The sequence below is a fragment of the Geotrypetes seraphini genome, chromosome 6 (genome assembly GCF_902459505.1).
Source record: "Geotrypetes seraphini chromosome 6, aGeoSer1.1, whole genome shotgun sequence".
Lineage (NCBI taxonomy): Eukaryota > Metazoa > Chordata > Amphibia > Gymnophiona > Dermophiidae > Geotrypetes > Geotrypetes seraphini.
In genome coordinates, this window is record NC_047089.1 from 229,992,638 (window position 1) to 230,009,857 (window position 17,220).

At 44.3% G+C, this 17,220-nt stretch overlaps 2 protein-coding genes across 2 annotated transcripts in view; one reads left to right on the top strand and one right to left on the bottom strand.

The window, feature by feature from the left end:
• Window positions 1–356: 356 nt before the first annotated feature.
• Window positions 357–5,718, bottom strand: DNAJC28 (DnaJ heat shock protein family (Hsp40) member C28). The gene is made up of 2 exons (XM_033949771.1): window positions 5,606–5,718; window positions 357–3,072 (listed from the first exon to the last, which is right to left on the bottom strand). Exon 2 carries the CDS (start codon window positions 2,975–2,977, stop codon window positions 1,901–1,903), a length of 1,077 nt encoding a protein of 358 aa, XP_033805662.1. The 5' UTR covers window positions 2,978–3,072; window positions 5,606–5,718; the 3' UTR covers window positions 357–1,900.
• Window positions 5,719–5,827: 109 nt separating this feature from the next.
• The window catches only part of LOC117362792 (trifunctional purine biosynthetic protein adenosine-3-like), a 102,824-nt gene continuing 91,431 nt past the window's right edge, over window positions 5,828–17,220 (top strand). The window contains exon 1 of the mRNA XM_033949768.1: window positions 5,828–5,920. Within this exon, the coding sequence (XP_033805659.1) occupies window positions 5,848–5,920 (73 nt within the window). The 5' untranslated portion in view covers window positions 5,828–5,847. The remainder of the gene's footprint in view (window positions 5,921–17,220) is intronic.

A 17,220-nucleotide genomic window follows, 5' to 3' on the forward strand; every position in this document is an offset into this window, starting at 1 on the left:
ATAAATAGAACGAGAAACAGCCCTTCATAGCAGCAATGGACAAGGCAATACCACAGAGCCTGCCCGATACCAGGCCTTCCTTTCATCTTTCTAAGGATCCTTGATGCTTAGTCCATATTTTTTCAGTGGTGGTAAGTTTGTTCTCCATTACAACCACTGGAAGACTGTTCATATTAGGGCAATACCAAATGGCATATTTTCCTATTTGGTCAAATGCAAATAATGAAAAATATTATTTGGCCAAATGCAAATAATGCGCATTGAGCTTTAACATAATAAAAGAAGCAACATGAAATCAGAGATCAAGTATTAATTTCAGTAGGATTTAGCACAATAGAGCCCCAAATTATTCATATTTGAATTTAAATCACTATTCAGCTGAATACAAATAATGTATTCGAGGCCAAAATGAATCAAATACAAAATATTCGGTACAGCCCTAATTCATATATCCACTAAAAGCTGTAGTGAAATCATTTGCATACATGGACAACAAAAATGTTTTAAAAAAATTAACTGTAACCAATTACTTCAATGTGTAATTAATTATATTTGAATGCTAACACATAGAGAAGCATTTACTATTTCCTTTCCAAGTTGGCATGTAAGCTTATTTATATTTGTAATTTCAAACTTTTTTGCAATATAACATGACTGTCTCAAAACAAATGTGCACTCCCAGTGTTCGCCCTGTGCCTCCTTGTTATATTATCTGGCAAAAAGTCACTACAAGCTATTGTTTTAAATATTAATACCCTAAATCCCCCTCCCCTTCTCTCTCTACGTCTTCCCACCTATCTCTTCTTCGAATGTCTATTTTTTTGTCTTGTAACTTTATTGTGAATGTCAATTGTAACCCATTCTGAGCGCCCGGGAGAACGGGATAGAAATATAAATAAAAATTGGTGTGGTAAAATTGGAAGACGTCCTTGAGAAAGCTGAATGGCAAAACATGTCAGCGTTAGTATGAATTAAAGCAGGGGTGTGCGGCCCCGTGAAGTATTTTGTGCAGCCCGGGTCGAGGGCGATGCAGTGTTTTCCTTTGCTGCCCCCGGGTGTTTACCGTCTTGCTGGCTCCCTCCTCTGTCTTGCTGCAGCATTTACGCGTTTGTGCGGCCCCAGAAACATTTTTTCGGCCAATGCGGCCCAGGGAAGCCAAAAGGTTGGACACCCCTGAATTAAAGTATATGGACATTAATAGAAATATGACACAAGCCACAAGATCAATGACAATAAGAGTGCAGATATTCTTATGAAAGTGATAAGTTGAACAGCTCATAAGATACACGACTGATGATCCAGTTTCTATAAATTTAAAGTTAGGAACATTAGAAGGGTACTGTTGTGCCTGGATTTAGATCCCTGTCATATTAGCCAAGTTTAGCTTTCTTATTGGTTTAATGTCATCTGCAATGTATCATGGAAGTTTACGGCTGCTAGAATAGGGCTTCCAAAACATGTTCTCAGGATCCTATAGCCAACTGAATTTTGGGGATATTCATAATCGATACACATGAGATACATCTGCATGCACTGGATACCTAGCACGTGAAATTATCTCATGCATATTAATTGTTTCTATCCTAAAAACATGACTGGCTATGAGGTCCCCAGGGCAGCTTTGGGAGACCCTGTGTTAAAGGATAAGATGGATACTCACCTACCACCATTGCACTGTCCTTTAAAATGTACTTTTAAAAATGTTATATTATGTTGGGAGAGGGAGAAATGAGGCCTCAGAAAATTATCACACTACTGAAAGAGAAAATGATTTGCATATGCATAGTAGTTCATAATACCTGCCTGTTAAACAACAACAAGACTCCAGCATTGCATCAGAGACCATCAAGTTAAAATAGATGTACTGGATATTCTTAGTGTTTTAAATTGCAGCTTGTCATCATTTCCATACTAGGCTGCTCAGCTTTGCCCAATAAGTCTTAAGCCCAACATCCATATCATTCTCTAAATTATTTGTGTTACTATCTTCTTTGATCTTCTGTGGTGTTCTCACAAGGGTCTCATATAACCTCAGGGCTCGTGCAATTTCTTTGTCTGCACTGAAATGTACCATTTGTCTGTTTAAAAGGGGAACAATTAAGTTAAAGTCATTAATCCTTTTGTTCAGCTTGCCAATATCTTTGCTAAATTGTTCACAGCACTGACGCCATTGTTCTTCTCGAAGTGATGTCAACGGTTCACCAAGCTTGCTCCTAGCCACTTCTAGCTCCTTTCTCAGTTTCTCAATAGTATCTCGTATTTCTTTTTGCAGAACAATCCACTCTGGCTGGAATCCATTGTCTATCAAGATCCTATTCAGATTGTGGGTCATGGGATCAACATGTGGGCAGTAAGAAAATTTTTGAAGTGGCTTTCCTTTACCACTGAGATTATCAAAGTCTCCTCTGGCCATTGATTCCTGTATGAGGTCCTCAACCAAACGTTCAATTGCTTGTGTAATTTTGACCTTTTTACTCTGTCTCACGTCCTTGGCCATCATAGCATTCTCAGCATACTGACGCTCTAATTTCTGCCTCCGAAACTCCATCACTTGGTCAGTAGCACGATCTACTCTAAATTGTATGTACTGCTTCTCTCTTTGACTAGGTGTTCCAAAACCAATGCCTTCAAAGCTCAGATACTGCCTGTGCTGTGGTACTTTACGCTTAAATTTTTCTTCTTCCTCCTCATCTTTCTTTTCTGGGTTCTCTTCCTTGGCCAGGTGAATAAGCATAGTTCTATATGCTTCTTCAATTTGCACAAACATTGTCACATCAGCACTAGGAGAACCGCTATCAGGATGATATTGCTTGGCAAGCTTTCTGTAGGAATCTCTAACATCATTTAGGGTACACTCTTCTTTAACATTGAGTAGCCTATAACATTCTTTGATGTTCATTTTAGGCTTGTATCCTGAGAAGAATCTACAGCCAATTATGTATTGACATGGAAGCCTTTGGAGATTAGCTGAAATCATCACTAACTCTGTTTAGATCCAACACCGAGGTTTTAGAATCAGCACAGTGAATAACCGTTTCATTGTTCCAGTGATGTTTCATAGAAAACACCAACCTGTAACATTAAAATCATGTTAAACTATTTTTTAACAAACAATAATTTCATGTTAAACTATTTTTTAACAAACAATAATTTCAATACAGATATAAGTATGTATTGCTCTAATACCTGTTTCTTTATGCTTAAAGCAGTGTTCAAATAGTATCTTACAAGGGCATAGCACTATACATGTGGCTAGAGAAACTGGGCCTCTTCTCCCTTGAAAAAATAAGACTGAGAGGGGACATGATTGAAATATTCAAGATATTGAAGGGAATTGACTTAGTAGAGACAGAGAGATTGTTAACCCACTCCAAGGTGAAGAGAACGAGAGGACACTCGCTAAAGTTAGAAGGGAAAAGATTCCATACAAACGTAAGGAAGTTCTTCACCCAGAGAGTGGTAGAAATCTGGAATGCTCTTCTGGAGGCTAGAGAAAACACCCTTCAGGGATTCAAGAAAAGGTTGGATAAGTTCCTACTGGAACAAAACATACGCAAGTAAGGCTAGACCAGGGGTGGGCAACTCCGGTCCTTTAGGGCCGGAATCCAGTCTGGTTTTCAGGATTTCCCCAATTAATATGTATGAGATCTATTTGCATGCACTGCTTTCAATGCATATTCATTGGGGAAATCCTGAAAACCTGGCTGTATTCCGGCCCTCGAGGACCAAAGTTGCCCACCCCTGGGCTAGACTCAAATAGGGCACTGGTCTTTGACCTAAGGGCTGCCGCATGAGCAGACTGCTGGGCACGATGGACCACTGGTCTGACCCAGCAGTGACAAATCTTATGTTCTTAGGGAACCTGCAGGCAGTCAAGTTTTAAGGATATCAGAATGAATGTACATGAAATAGAGTGGCATGTACTGCCACCAGTACAGGTTTGGGAACCACTGCAGTACACTAGCAATGTGGGAAAATAACTTTAGTCTTGACTGGAGTCCTGGGTGTTGCAATTTGAAACCCTACACAGCCTTGTCAGCAAGTTGCTCAGATCCATTATGGCAGGGGTGTCAAAGTCCCTCCTCGAGGGCCACAATCCAGTCGGGTTTTCAGGATTTCTGCAATGACTATGCATGAGATCTATTTGCATGCACTGCTTTCATTGTATGCTAATAGATCTCATTCATATTCATTGGGGAAATCCTGAAAACCTGACTGGATTGTGGCCCTCGAGGAGGGACTATGACACCCTGATTATGGAGAGAGCAGCCTTTCACTTATCTCAGGGGTGTCCAATGTCGGTCCTCGAGGGCCGCAGTCCAGTCGGATTTTCAGGATTTCCCCAATGAATATACATGAGGTCTATTTGCATGCACTGCTTTCATTGTATGCTAATAGATCTCATGCATATTCATTGGGGAAATCCTGAAAACCCGACTGGATTGCGGCCCTCGAGGACCGACATTGGACACCCCTGACTTATCTAGAACAGTGATTCCCAACCCTGTCCTGGAGGACCATCAGGCCAATTGGGTTTTCAAGCTAGCCCTAATAAATATGCATGTATATTCATTAGGGCTATCCTGAAAACCCGATTGGCCTGGTGTTCCACCAGGACAGGGTTGGGAACCACTGATCTAGAACGTGCAACCCTCAAAATACAATCACCACTTAACAGTTAGTTTTCCGCTCAACAACGATGGGGGAGGGGGTGGCGCTAAGTTCAGGGAATGTATAGAGAAGATGTCTCAAAGTCCCTCCTTGAGGGCCGCAATCCAGTCGGGTTTTCAGGATTTCCCCAAAGAATATGCATGAGATCTATGTGCATGCACTGCTTTAAATGAATATTCATTGGGGAAATCCTGAAAACCCGACTGGATTGCGGCCCTCAAGGAGGGACTTTGAGACCCCTGGTATAGAGGGAAGCAAGAAGAGTCCTGCAAAACAGAATAAATAGATGTTGTTTCCTTGGGTCCCTGAGCAAGTACAGATTCTGCAGAAAAAGGGAATGCTGCACAAGTTCTGCAATGTACAGTAGTGCAGAATTCCCCCAAGAGTAAAATCACAGCACTTTGAAACAGTTTATTTAAAACATTAAAGCTATGATAATTTATCAACAAGCAGGGATCTTTCTACAACTTCTAACAAAGTAATGAATTAATATGGTTAGTACAGAATTACCAGAAAAACAGATACTTGACTGTATTAAGAAAAGCTTAAGAGAAATGGACACCCCGAAACGGCAGAATAAAGAAAAACGCCACACACTGTAATAGAATGCAGACATCAGAAGCAGAAATTGTGCCAGATTCACATAACAAGCTGCAAAGGCAAAAAAAGAGTCAGGTACTCCAGTAAAATATAAGGAAAAGGAGATGGAATTTGATATCCCGTCTTTTGTAATTGCAATCAAAGCAGCTGGAAGTGCCAGAGAGCTCAAAAGCCTCTGGTTTTAAGCTGCACTGCTATTTGGCTTCATATTGTTCTAGTCTGCCAATGTCCTTGCTTTGCTGCGCTGCCATGATCAGGTTTTAAAAATAAAGCTCTCTCTTTATAAACATACACATTATTTCAGAGTTTATTTTTCTATCATCATCTGTATTACCATGAATGGCCCTTGACCATAAATATTCACAAACTCCCTTTCTTGTAAACTTAAACAGAAGTCACTACGGGACGCTTCCGGTTCTGTGGAGGCAGCCATGTTTCTCGCTGTGCTGAAAAGAGTTATGGGAAATGTAGTTTTGCAGATGTATTGCCGTTATGCTGTTGCAAACGCCACCTGCAGGCGAAACAGAGGAAATTTGTGCACAAGTGAAAGGAAAAACATATTCTCCAGGTGGGGACATGATCGAAACATTCAAAATACTGAAGGGAATAGACTTAGCAGATGAAGACAAGGTTGTTCACCCTCTCCAAGGTAGGGAGAACGAGAGGGCACTTTCTAAAGTTGAAAGGGGATAGATTTCGTACAAACGTAAGGAAGTTCTTCTTCACCCAGAGAGTGGTGGAAAACTGGAACGCTCTTCCGGAGGCTGTTATAGAGGAAAACACCCTCCAGGGATTCAAGCCAAAGTTCCTGCTGAACCAGAAGGTACGCAGGTGAGGCTGGACTCATTTAGAGCACTGGTCTTTGACCTGGGGGCCGCTGCGAGAGTGGACTGCAGGGCACAATGGACCACTGGTCTGACCCAGCAGTGGCAATTCTTATGTCCTATTTTTTGGACTTACAAGTGCATTCATGCTGTAGCCCAGTGGCGTACCTAGGGGGGGGGGGGGGGGGGGGGGCGGGCCGCCCCGGGTACCAGCCCTAAGGGGGTGTTCCCGGCCTTGCCGTTCAGTCCCCCGCCACCCCCGAAGGACCGCTCGCCCCATTGACCTTCCTGCACCACCTGTGAAGCAGCCCGCAGCAGGATCGCGAAGTCAGCGTCAGCATCCCTGCGCTGCTTCCTGCGCCGCGATCCCGCCCCTCCTCTGACGTCAGAGGAGGGGCGGGACCGTGGCGCAGGAAGCAGCGCAGGGATCGCTGACGCTGACTTCGCGATCCTGCTGCGGCTGTTCATAGGTGGTGCGGGGAGGCCAGGGGGGCGAGCGGTCCTTCGGGGTGGGTCGGGGCATCAGGCCTTCAGGGTGGGGCGGGCGGGCAGGCAAGCAGGCTTTCAAGGGGGAGTGTGACAGGCAGGCAGGCAGGCCTTCAAGGGGGGACAGGCCTTCGGGGGGGGGTGCAGACCTTCAAGGGGTGCAGGCCTTCAAGGGGGGCAGGCAGGCCTTCAGGGGGGTGCAGGCCTTCGGGGGGGGTGTAGGCCTTTGGGGGGGTGCAGATCTTCAAGGGGGTGCAGGCCTTCAAGGGGGGGAACAGGCCTTCAAGGGGGGAAAGGCAGGCAGGCCTTCAAGGGGGGGACAGGCCTACAAGGGGGGGGGGACAGGCCTACAAGGGGGGGTGCAGGCCTTCAAGGGGGGTGCAGGCCTTCAAGGGGAAGACAGGCCTTCAAGGGGGGGAAAGGCAGGCAGGCAGGCCTTAAAGGGGGGACAGGCCTACAAGGGGGGGACAGGCCTACAAGGGGGTGGGACAGGCCTTCAAGGGGGGGGACAGGCCTTCGGGGGGGTGCAGACCTTCAAGGGAGTGCAGGCCTTCGGGGGGGGGGTGCAGTCCTTCAAGGGGGTGCAGGCCTTCAAGGGGGGGAAAGGCAGGCAGGCAGGCCTTCAAGGGGGGGACAGGCCTACAAGGGGGGGAGAAGCTACAAGGGCACCCCCTTGTAGGCCTGTCCCCCCCTTGTAGGCCTGTCCCCCCTTTAAGGCCTGTACAAGCCTTCAAGTGGGGGACAGGCCTTCGGGGGGGACCATGATTTAGAAGTACACGGAGGGAAGGGGGTGTTCAAAGAGACATGCATATGCCAAACTTTGGGGGGGGAAGAAATAATGGGTCTGAAAATAGAGGAGAGGGAGAGAGATGATGGACCATGGGATTTAGGGAGGGAAGGAACAGAAAGGGAGAGAAATTGGACACAAGGGATGGTGTGGAGGAGGGATAGAGATACTGGATAGGAGGGTAATTAGGAAAAGAAACGGAGAGATGGTGGACTCTGGGATGGTGGGGAAGGAGGGAGAGATGCCGGATGAAAGGGTATTTAAGAAAAGGTGGATCTGTGGAGGGAGATGAAAAAAAGGAAAGATACCAGACTTCCTGGGAAGGGAAGGGAAATGGAAAGGGAGGACAGAGTTGGCAGATGGATGGTTAGCATGCAGAAAGAAGGAGACCCTGGCAAGCAAGTTATCAGAAGAAAACCAGAGCCTTGGACCAACAAGATTTGAAATATAACCAGACAACAAAAGGTAGAAAAATTAATTTTATTTTCTGTTTTGTGATTATAACATGTCAGATTTGAAATGTGTATCCTGCCAGAGCTGGTGTTGGACTGCAAACGTGAGCTAGGATTTAACAGAAAGAGGAAAAGTCCTTTTTGTTTCTTTATTTTATTTACACCACAGCGCCAGTGTGGTTAGGAGAAGCCAAAGGGGGTGAAAAAGCTATAAAACCCACCAGGAGTTTTGAAAAAAATCACCCAACTGGGCAGGAAAATCGAATTGAAAAACCAATTCAATAGGGCTGAATCGAATCAAAATTTTTTTTCCCTGTATCTGGCAGCATTAGTTTGCGCTACTGTCTTAGACTTTAGGACCTGGGATTGGGGAGAGATGGCATCCTCAGTACTTTATAATGCAAGTGAAACGAGGATTTGGTCAGACCTTTGAAGGGTCTGCAGAAAAAAAATATTGTATAGGCCGGGGACATGAGACAGCAGGAAATGGGAACTTTTCTTCCTTCTATTTTTGTGAATGGAAAGGCTGAGGATGTCAGAGAGGTCAGTTAAAATATGTGCTTTATAAGAAAATATAATACTGTAATGTGTTTTATAAAGTTTATAGCATAGCTGGCCTACCCAGTGAGGTGTTCCTAGTGGTGATGGTGGCAGCGTGTCAATGTGTTGAGAGGAAGAGGTGGTCTGGGAAATTCTGCTGAGCAAACTCCGGGCCCATTTCCACCCCCCAGTTAGTCCACTCCACTCAACTGATTCACACACTGAGTGGGTCTTTGGGTGTTGTTTTGGGATCTCTTCCAGTGGTTTATCTCCTTCTGGTCCAAGGAAGGAAACTTTGTTATCCTTAGCATTGACCTACAGAATATGTTTGTAACAGCGCTGCTTGTGTGGCATTAGGCTATGTAGTGATCGAAAGAAAAAAACAGACCTTTGCACATTTTTGCACTATATGGTGGGTGTATGAGGAGATTCACATTTCCTGCACAGCTAAGTCCATGTGAAGTTACCTTGTGCTGTATTTGACATCTAGCAAGGTCTCTGTTTGAAAGGAAAGATCTAAACTTAAAAATGAAGTGGCCAGAAGTTATGGTAAAAGCAGATAGTGTAGCTGGTTTTAAGAAAGATTTGGACAAATTCCTGGAGGAAAAAAAGTCCATAATCTGTTATTAAGACATGGGGGAAGTGTCTGCTTGCCCTGGATCGGTAGCATGGAATGTTGCTACTCTTTGGGTTTTGACCAGGTATTAGTGTCCTGGATTGGCTACCATGAGAATGGGCTACTGGGCATGATGGACCATTGGTCTGACCCAGTTAGGCTATTCTTTTTTTTTTTTTTTTTTTTAATTTTTTTATTGAAAATTTGTGTTATACAAAATAACGTACAATGCCAACAAATCACAGCAAACAAGTAAATACAGTTACAAGTACAATATGCAGAATCCAGCAAGGAAATCAGTTGCACCACAATCCAAAATCAAAAATATATCCAACCATCCACAGCTGATTATTTTCCCCCCTCACTCCAACCCTTCCCCCTACCCGCCCATGTATCCCAGCCCATTATACCCCATCTTCCCCCCCTCCCCCCCCAGCACATAGCAGACAACAGAGTAACTAGTACCAGACAATGTCTCAGAATTTGTCCAACAGGTTTTCCAACTTGCTCCAAGTGTGTAAGGAAAGGACATAGGCAGGACGCCTCCTAGCTATTGTTAGTTCCATCCTTCCCAGAGATAGCAATCGGTTGACCCAAGTAGAATGAGAGGGGGCCACAGCATTTTTCCAATGATTTGCAATGAGGCATTTGGCAGCCGCCAACCCCCATCGAAGAAATTTAGTTTGCCAGGCGTGTTCCCTAATATTATACAATCCTAGTAGACAACTCAGAGGAGAAAGCATCACACATTCACCCACACTCTCAGTTAAAGTATCAATCACCTCTTTCCAGAAGGGTGTGATAACTTCACAGTCCCACCAGATATGTAGAAAAGATCCCACTTGGGAGCCACATCTCCAACATTGATCAGTCGTATTAGGAAACATTCTATGCATGCGTTCTGGAGTATAATACCATCTAGTTAGAACTTTATACGCATTTTCCTGAACCAATGCACAGGAGGAAGCTTTATATACCTCCCGGTAGATTGTCTCCCAATCTTTAGCAGACAACCTGGCCTCCAAATCCCTCTCCCAATGCATACAAAACAAATTTTTAACTATTGAGCATCCCCGTCTATACTGATATAGCACTGATAAAGATCTAGGCACTTTCTGGAGTAACATCCATAAATTCTCCAGCGATTCCCCCGTAGGTGACAATCCTTTATCCCAGCCCTGAGCTTGCATAAAATGTCTAATTTGAAAATAGGCAAAGCAATTTCCATCTGGTAAGTCATATTTCTGTTGGAGTCTATCAAAAGAGAGAATACCATTCGGCCCAACCAAATCCCTAAATACCCTTATCCCCTTTTGATACCAACAGTGAAAAACCCGATTGTCTCTCCCCGCTGAAAACAGAGGTTCAAATGTGATAGGAGCCAAGGAAGATACCACAGCCCCCCCTCCCAATGTAGATCGCATCTGGGTCCAAATCCTTGCCAAGTGTTGTACAAAGGGGTTAGATATGCTCTGTACCCATGCTCGCTTTGAATCAGAAGTCCACAACCTATATTTTAAAGGCTCCTTGCCACTATATCTCTGTTCCAATTGTACTCCAGATTTGTGTTCCCCCAGTTCCCAATCCAGCACCAATTTCAACTGAGCTGCTTGGTAATACCACACCAAATTAGGTAACCCTCTGCCCCCCTCTTCCCGAGGAGCCCAAAGCAAAGATCGAGATAGTCGTGGGGTCTTACGATGCCAGATAAATTTACAGATTTCTTTATTCAAAATCCTCAAGTCCCTTACAGGAACCGATATAGGTAGAGTCTGAAATAAGAATAGCAATCTGGGAAGAACATTCATTTTAACGATTGCTATTCTGCCCCACCATGACAGCCATAGGCCATTCCACCGCTGCAAGTCCGCCCGAATGCGTCTATAAATAGGCAGATAATTCATCTCATAGATCTGTCCGAGATCCGAGGGGATAAATATACCTAGATACTTGATCCCACGACTAGCCCATCTAAGGGGAAAGGTGCCTCGGAGCTCCTCCTCCTCCCTCTGTGTCAAGGTCAAATTCAAAATTTCTGATTTAGCCAGGTTTATTTTAAACCCCGAAATCTGTCCATAGGTATCAAACAGTTGCAATAGATGGGGTATGGATATCCCAGGTTGTCCCACATATAGTAGGATATCATCCGCAAACATCGCTATCCGATGATCCACCCCCTCATTGACAAATCCAACCAATGATAAGTGGTGTCTAATGGCCAATGCAAGTGGTTCAATGTATACCGCAAACAACAATGGGGAAAGTGGACATCCCTGCCGAGTTCCCCTATAGATGGAAAAAAATTCAGTGTAAGATTGATTAATCCGCAAACAGGCCCTCGGCGCAGCATATAGAGCCTGTACCCAAGTTCCAAACAATCCCCCTAGTCCCATCCTTTCCATGACATCCCATAAAAACCCCCAGATAACCCTGTCAAATGCCTTCTCGGCATCAACCGATATCAATACCGCCTTTTCTTTACCATTGCCTGCCTCCCACAGTAAATTAAGGGTACGTCTAATATTATCGCTCACCTGTCTCCGTTGTATGAATCCCGCTTGATCTTGATGAATCAAGGACGGCAAAACCTTCCCCAAGCGTAAAGCTAAGACCTTAGCCAAAATTTTTGCATCTAGATTTAACAATGATATGGGCCTATAGGATCCACAGAATAACGGATCTCTACCCGGTTTGGGTAATATGACCACCCCAGCCTCTCCCATCGTAGGCGGCAACTGATTTCCAGCGGTTACTCCATTAGCCACCCGAACCAACAGAGGCCCCACTTGTTCCGAGAACTGTTTATAGTATCGACTAGTGTACCCATCTAACCCTGGGGCTTTACCATTCTTCAAACCCCCGATCACCCCTAATACCTCTGAAAGTTGGATGGGTTCCCTTAAGTACTCCTGATCCTGCACTGATAGCTGAGGTAGCCGCAACGAATCCAGGAATCCAGCTTGTGCTCCCCCATCTGAGGGTCCCGGTTGTCCATATAACCCCGAATAAAAGGTCAGGAATTCCCGCCGGATAGCAGAGTCCGTGACCCGTAAATCTCCCCCCACTTCCCCCTTAATTCTAGTAATAGTAGATTTAGCCTGTTTAATACGAATATATCTGGCAAATTGAGCACTAGCCCTATTACTATGTTCATAAATGTTAAGGCGAAATCTCTCGCGCATATGCTCTATATCCTCTACCTGAAGCTGATATAGTTCATCCCGGGCTCTTTGCAGATGAATCAAAGTCCGGGGATCTCTCGTGTTCTGGTGAGACAACTCTAACTGAGACAATCTCTGTCTCAATTCAAGATAGGTCCGGGTTCTTTGTTTTTTGAATCTAGCCCCCCATTTAATAAGTTCTCCTCTAACGACAACTTTCATGGCATCCCACAATATAGCATCTGATACCTCCCCCGTGTCGTTCAATTGCAAATATTCTCTCATAGTATGTTCTACCGCAGAAACCACCAATGGGGAACTCAGCAGGGATTCGTTAAGCCTCCAATATGAACGACCCCCCTGGTCTAACAAGCCTGTGCAAGACAACCACACTGGTGCATGGTCCGAAACATGCATCGGTTCAATCTCCGCTGTTCGTAATCCCCCTGCCTGATTCCTATGAATCCATACCCCATCTATTCTAGTGTAAGTGTTCTGTGCGTGGGAATAAAAAGTGTATGACTTCTGAGTCCCATGGAGTAAGCGCCATCCATCTACTAAGCCAAGGGATCCCATCAGGTCTCTGAGAGCTGCAGCTGACTTTCTCAGGGCTCTACGCCCTCCCCCTGAATGATCTACAACAGGGTCTGGGGGAACATTGAAGTCTCCTCCCAAGTACACCGCCCCTTGTGTGAATGAATGCAAAGCCCCCTTCAATTTACAATAATAAGTCTCTTGTTTCACGTTAGGGCCATAAATGTTAATGATAGTCAAAGGGCGGCCCTGAAGCACTCCCTTCACTGCAAGGCACCTGCCCTCTCTATCCCTATAGACATGTTCCACCTGTAGGCCCAACCCCTTGCATATTAGAATAGCCAATCCCCCTGCCCTTTTCGTGGCCCCCTCTCCCTGATGGGTCCAGGGCATATCAAACTGTGGTCGTTGGAGCAGAGATACATCCCTAGGTCTCAGATGTGTTTCTTGCAATAGGCAAATGTCCCACTTCATACGATATAAATCTCGAAAGACTATACTCCGTTTGCCCGGGCTATTAAGCCCATTTACATTCCAAGAGCCTACAATCAATTCTGGATCCTGTCCTGCTAACCTCCCCATACCCGCTGTCTGCTGCCCGCAAATCCCCTTACCACCAATCCCCCCCCTCCCCCCATTCCCCCTCCTAGTAGCTGAATCTCCCAATTTCGAATCAGCCATGTGAGGAAAATGAGTCATACCGAAAAGGCCCATACATATCAACATGTATTGCATTACATCCCCATTCAACCCCCCCCCTTCCCCAAACATACACACATTACCCACACCATTCTGACTCTTCATTCAAATCTGGTAAAGTAAGCATCCAACTTAAATTTCACTGAACAGAATCATATAATCATTATACAATCACTGTCATGTTAACTAAGTAAAGAATCTGCATCTAGCAAAATAACCTAAGGAGCAACAGGTACCTTCCTAAACTAAAGGTAGCTGAAAAAATTGGTAGTCTATCAACAATAGTACCCCTTCTCAATCAGACCCCCCATGCAAACCTATAACTGTAATAAACCATCATAATGTGCACAGAAACAGAATCAGAAAACCGTCCAATTCAGGTAGCTGAAGTAGATGGTAAATTATCCACGTTAGGGCTCCTAAAGACTCCCACTCCATTTTCAGGTGTTGTTCCCTGTGTGGCCCGATCAGGGTAGTCATGGGGCAGTCGACATCCAAGATCTTTTAACGCCATCCAAGCATCAGCCACAGTGTCCACCTTCCGATGATTCCCATTGACAGTAAAATGTAATCCAAAGGGGAAAAGCCATCTGTAGCGGTAGCCCTCAGCCCGCAATATTTGAGTAACTTCCCTGAATGATCTACGTTTCTGAAGTGTCGCAAGAGCCAGGTCTTGATAGACCCCCACACGCAGTCCCTGCCAAACAAAGTCCGGACGACGTCTGGCAGCCTGTAAAACTTTTTCTTTTAGTTGAAATTCACCAAAGCAGGCTACAATGTCACGATTACCCGATCCTTTCACCTGACCAAGACTTCTATGAGCTCTTGGTAGGTTTATCACTAATGGAGGCGTCTGAGAGTCATCAGCCAGCAATGCTTTGCAAAAGTCAGACACCACTTCCCTGGCATCTTTATAGCGTTCCAAGTCCGGTATCCCTTTGAAACGTAAGTTACTTCTCCTAGATCGATTCTCCAAATCTTCTACTTGACGTTTCAAGTCTTCCAAATGTACTGCTACCGAGTCTATAGTCGCGGATCGCTCCTCCGCTAAAACCTCCACGTGGCCCAATCGTTCTTCTGCGGTGAGGACTCTGCCGCTGAGCTCTCCCACTTCCGCCCTAAGCTCCCCCAACGCGGTCTTCACGTCGGCTCTCAGCCCCACCATTTCAGCCTTTAGTTCCTTGAACCACACCTCAATTTTACCTTCTATAGGTCGGTCGTCAGATATGAGGGCTGTGTGGGCAGATACAGTCTTAGAAGCCGCGGTCGGCTCCGCCATCTTGTTGTGCACCGTCGGGGAGCTGGGATCGTGCGAGCGAGTTTTAACGCTCGTAGCGCTGTTAAAGTGGAATTTCTCCAACTTTTTTCGGCTCGCCATACACTCTGCGAGCCCCGACTCCAAAAAAAATCTCTTCGATTCCGCCGCTCGTTGCAATAATTAAACTTTCACTCTCGAGCCCCAGCAGAGCTCAAAGTTTAAGCGGCCATATTCTGTGATGACGTCACTTCCTCCAGTTAGGCTATTCTTATGTTATGTTCTCATCTGTAGGGGCCTTTGTTTTCACTTCTTATTTTAATGTATTTTTTTTCTGGGAACTTATCAGTGTTTTTTATAATGGGAACAAAAATGGAAGAGAATTAATGTGTGTGGTAACTAATGTGTGTGGTAATGGGGGGTAACTAATTTCTTCAGCTAAATAATTCAATCCACTTCAAACAGACATAGGAGAACTTGTGCACCATTCACACACCCTCCAACCAAAAACGTCAAAAGAAAAAAACTGTTCGACAACCTCCTAGCCATTCGAGCTGCAACACTCGACCCCCAACTCTACAACCAATTGATATCAACCACAGACTGCAAAACCTTCAAAAAGAAATAAAAACCCTTCTATTCAAAAAACACATAAAACCGAACTAACACAATCAGAACTGTCCCAAGCATCACCTGCAACTACTCCATATGTACTTCTAATGTCATGACAATTTAGACATAATTTATGTTATGTTATGTTTGGAATAATGGTTACATATATGAGGTTCAATAAAAGAAAATTTTCACTGCCTGTTTCTATTCTGACCATTTATTCCATTTCATGGTTATTGCAAAAAAAAAAAAATAAATTTTTTTACATGGGGGGGGGGGTGTCAAAAAATGATGGGCCCCGGGTGCCACATACCCTAGGTACGCCACTGCTGTAGCCCCTCAATATCTCGCCTCACGTATCACCCCCACCCCCCTTCCGTGATCTCTGTTCATCGGGTAAGCCTCTCTTATCTGTACCCTTCTCCTCCACTGCCAATTCCAGACTCCATCCCTTCTTTCTTGCCCATGCCGTATGCCTAGAACAGGCTGCCCGAGTCAGTGTGTCCTGCTCTGTCTCTGGTGGTATTCAAATCCAGGCTAAAAGCCCACTTCTTTAAATCTGCTTTCAACTCTTAACTCCTACTCACTGTCAGATACCTATCCCCCAGAATCTCCCAAACCCTGAGATTACATTACATTAGGGATTTCTATTCCGCCATTACCTTGCGATTCAAGGCGGATTACAAAAGAATTATCAAAGATGTATTACAAAAAGATATTACATAAAGATATCCGGTCATGTTCAAGGAAAGTAAGAAGGAGCATGGCTAGTTGTTTTGGGTTAGGGGCTTTAGTGAGAGGCGGGATTTGAACTTGCGGTGTTATGTCTGTTTCAGGGATTTCTTGAAGAGTTTCAAGTTTCAAGTTTTATTATTTTTAATATACCGACCATCGACAAGTATCTAGCCAGTTTACAGTGCTAAGATAAAATAAAGAATTAAAATAATACTTATAGAAGGGGAAAGAGTGAACATTAAAGACATTTTACAAAGACAAACAGTTTCAAGTTTATTAGTATTTTGAAATACCGACCGTCGCATGTATCTGGTCGGTTTACAATAGTAAGAAGATAAAATAGAAAAAAATTTTTTTTTAAAAATAAAAGTTAAATCTAAATATGGGAGAAAATAAAATTTCTGTAGGAGTAGGGGGAAGGAGGTCAGGACAAAGACTTGATTATAAAGAGTATGGTCTTTATTTCTTTTCTAAATGTTTTGTAGTCTGGGGATGTCTGTCTGTTTTGTAGATGGGATGATGTCTGTCCATATTAGATTGCAAGCTCTTCTGAGCAGGGACCGTCAAATGTAAAATGTACAGTGCTATAGAAATTATAACTAGTAGTAATAGTAAATTAATAAAGTTAATGCTCTGGCTAAATTATGGTTCCTCTGCAGTCATTTTTATACCATATTCTTGTCTGTCTGATTAAGTTATGCATGAATCGTATTACTATTTGGGTAGTCACCACATCTCACATCCCCCATTACTCCTTTTTAAACCCTCAGTGATAGCAGCCTGGTTCCACCCCAGTTAAGGTGGAGCCCCTCTTTTCGGAATAGCCCCCCCCCCTTCCCTAGAATACGATTTTTAAAAATTCCCTTAATTGCTGGTTCTAATAATGCGACTCTCGATGAAAGACAGACTCAAATCATGACACGGAACTAGAATCAGTGGCCAAGTTCAGTGGGAGCGAAGTCCCCTTTCAAGAAACCAGCTTCATGCATTTCTGTGTTGGTTGTTCTTTTTCCTAAAATATATCAAATACAAGCCAGTGCTATGAAAGTTCATTCTGGCACTTGATAGTCAAAGGGACAGTGGAATGACTGTGATTTGTATCTGGCTCCTGTAATTGACTCTGAAAAAGCAGCTTTTGATTTGATTACTCTCAGATGTGCCATTATAGTCAAAGTGGGCTGGAATTCTCTGACCCACTCATCCAGCACATTCTGCCTCAGTAATTTTGATGTGAATCCTACCCGATGC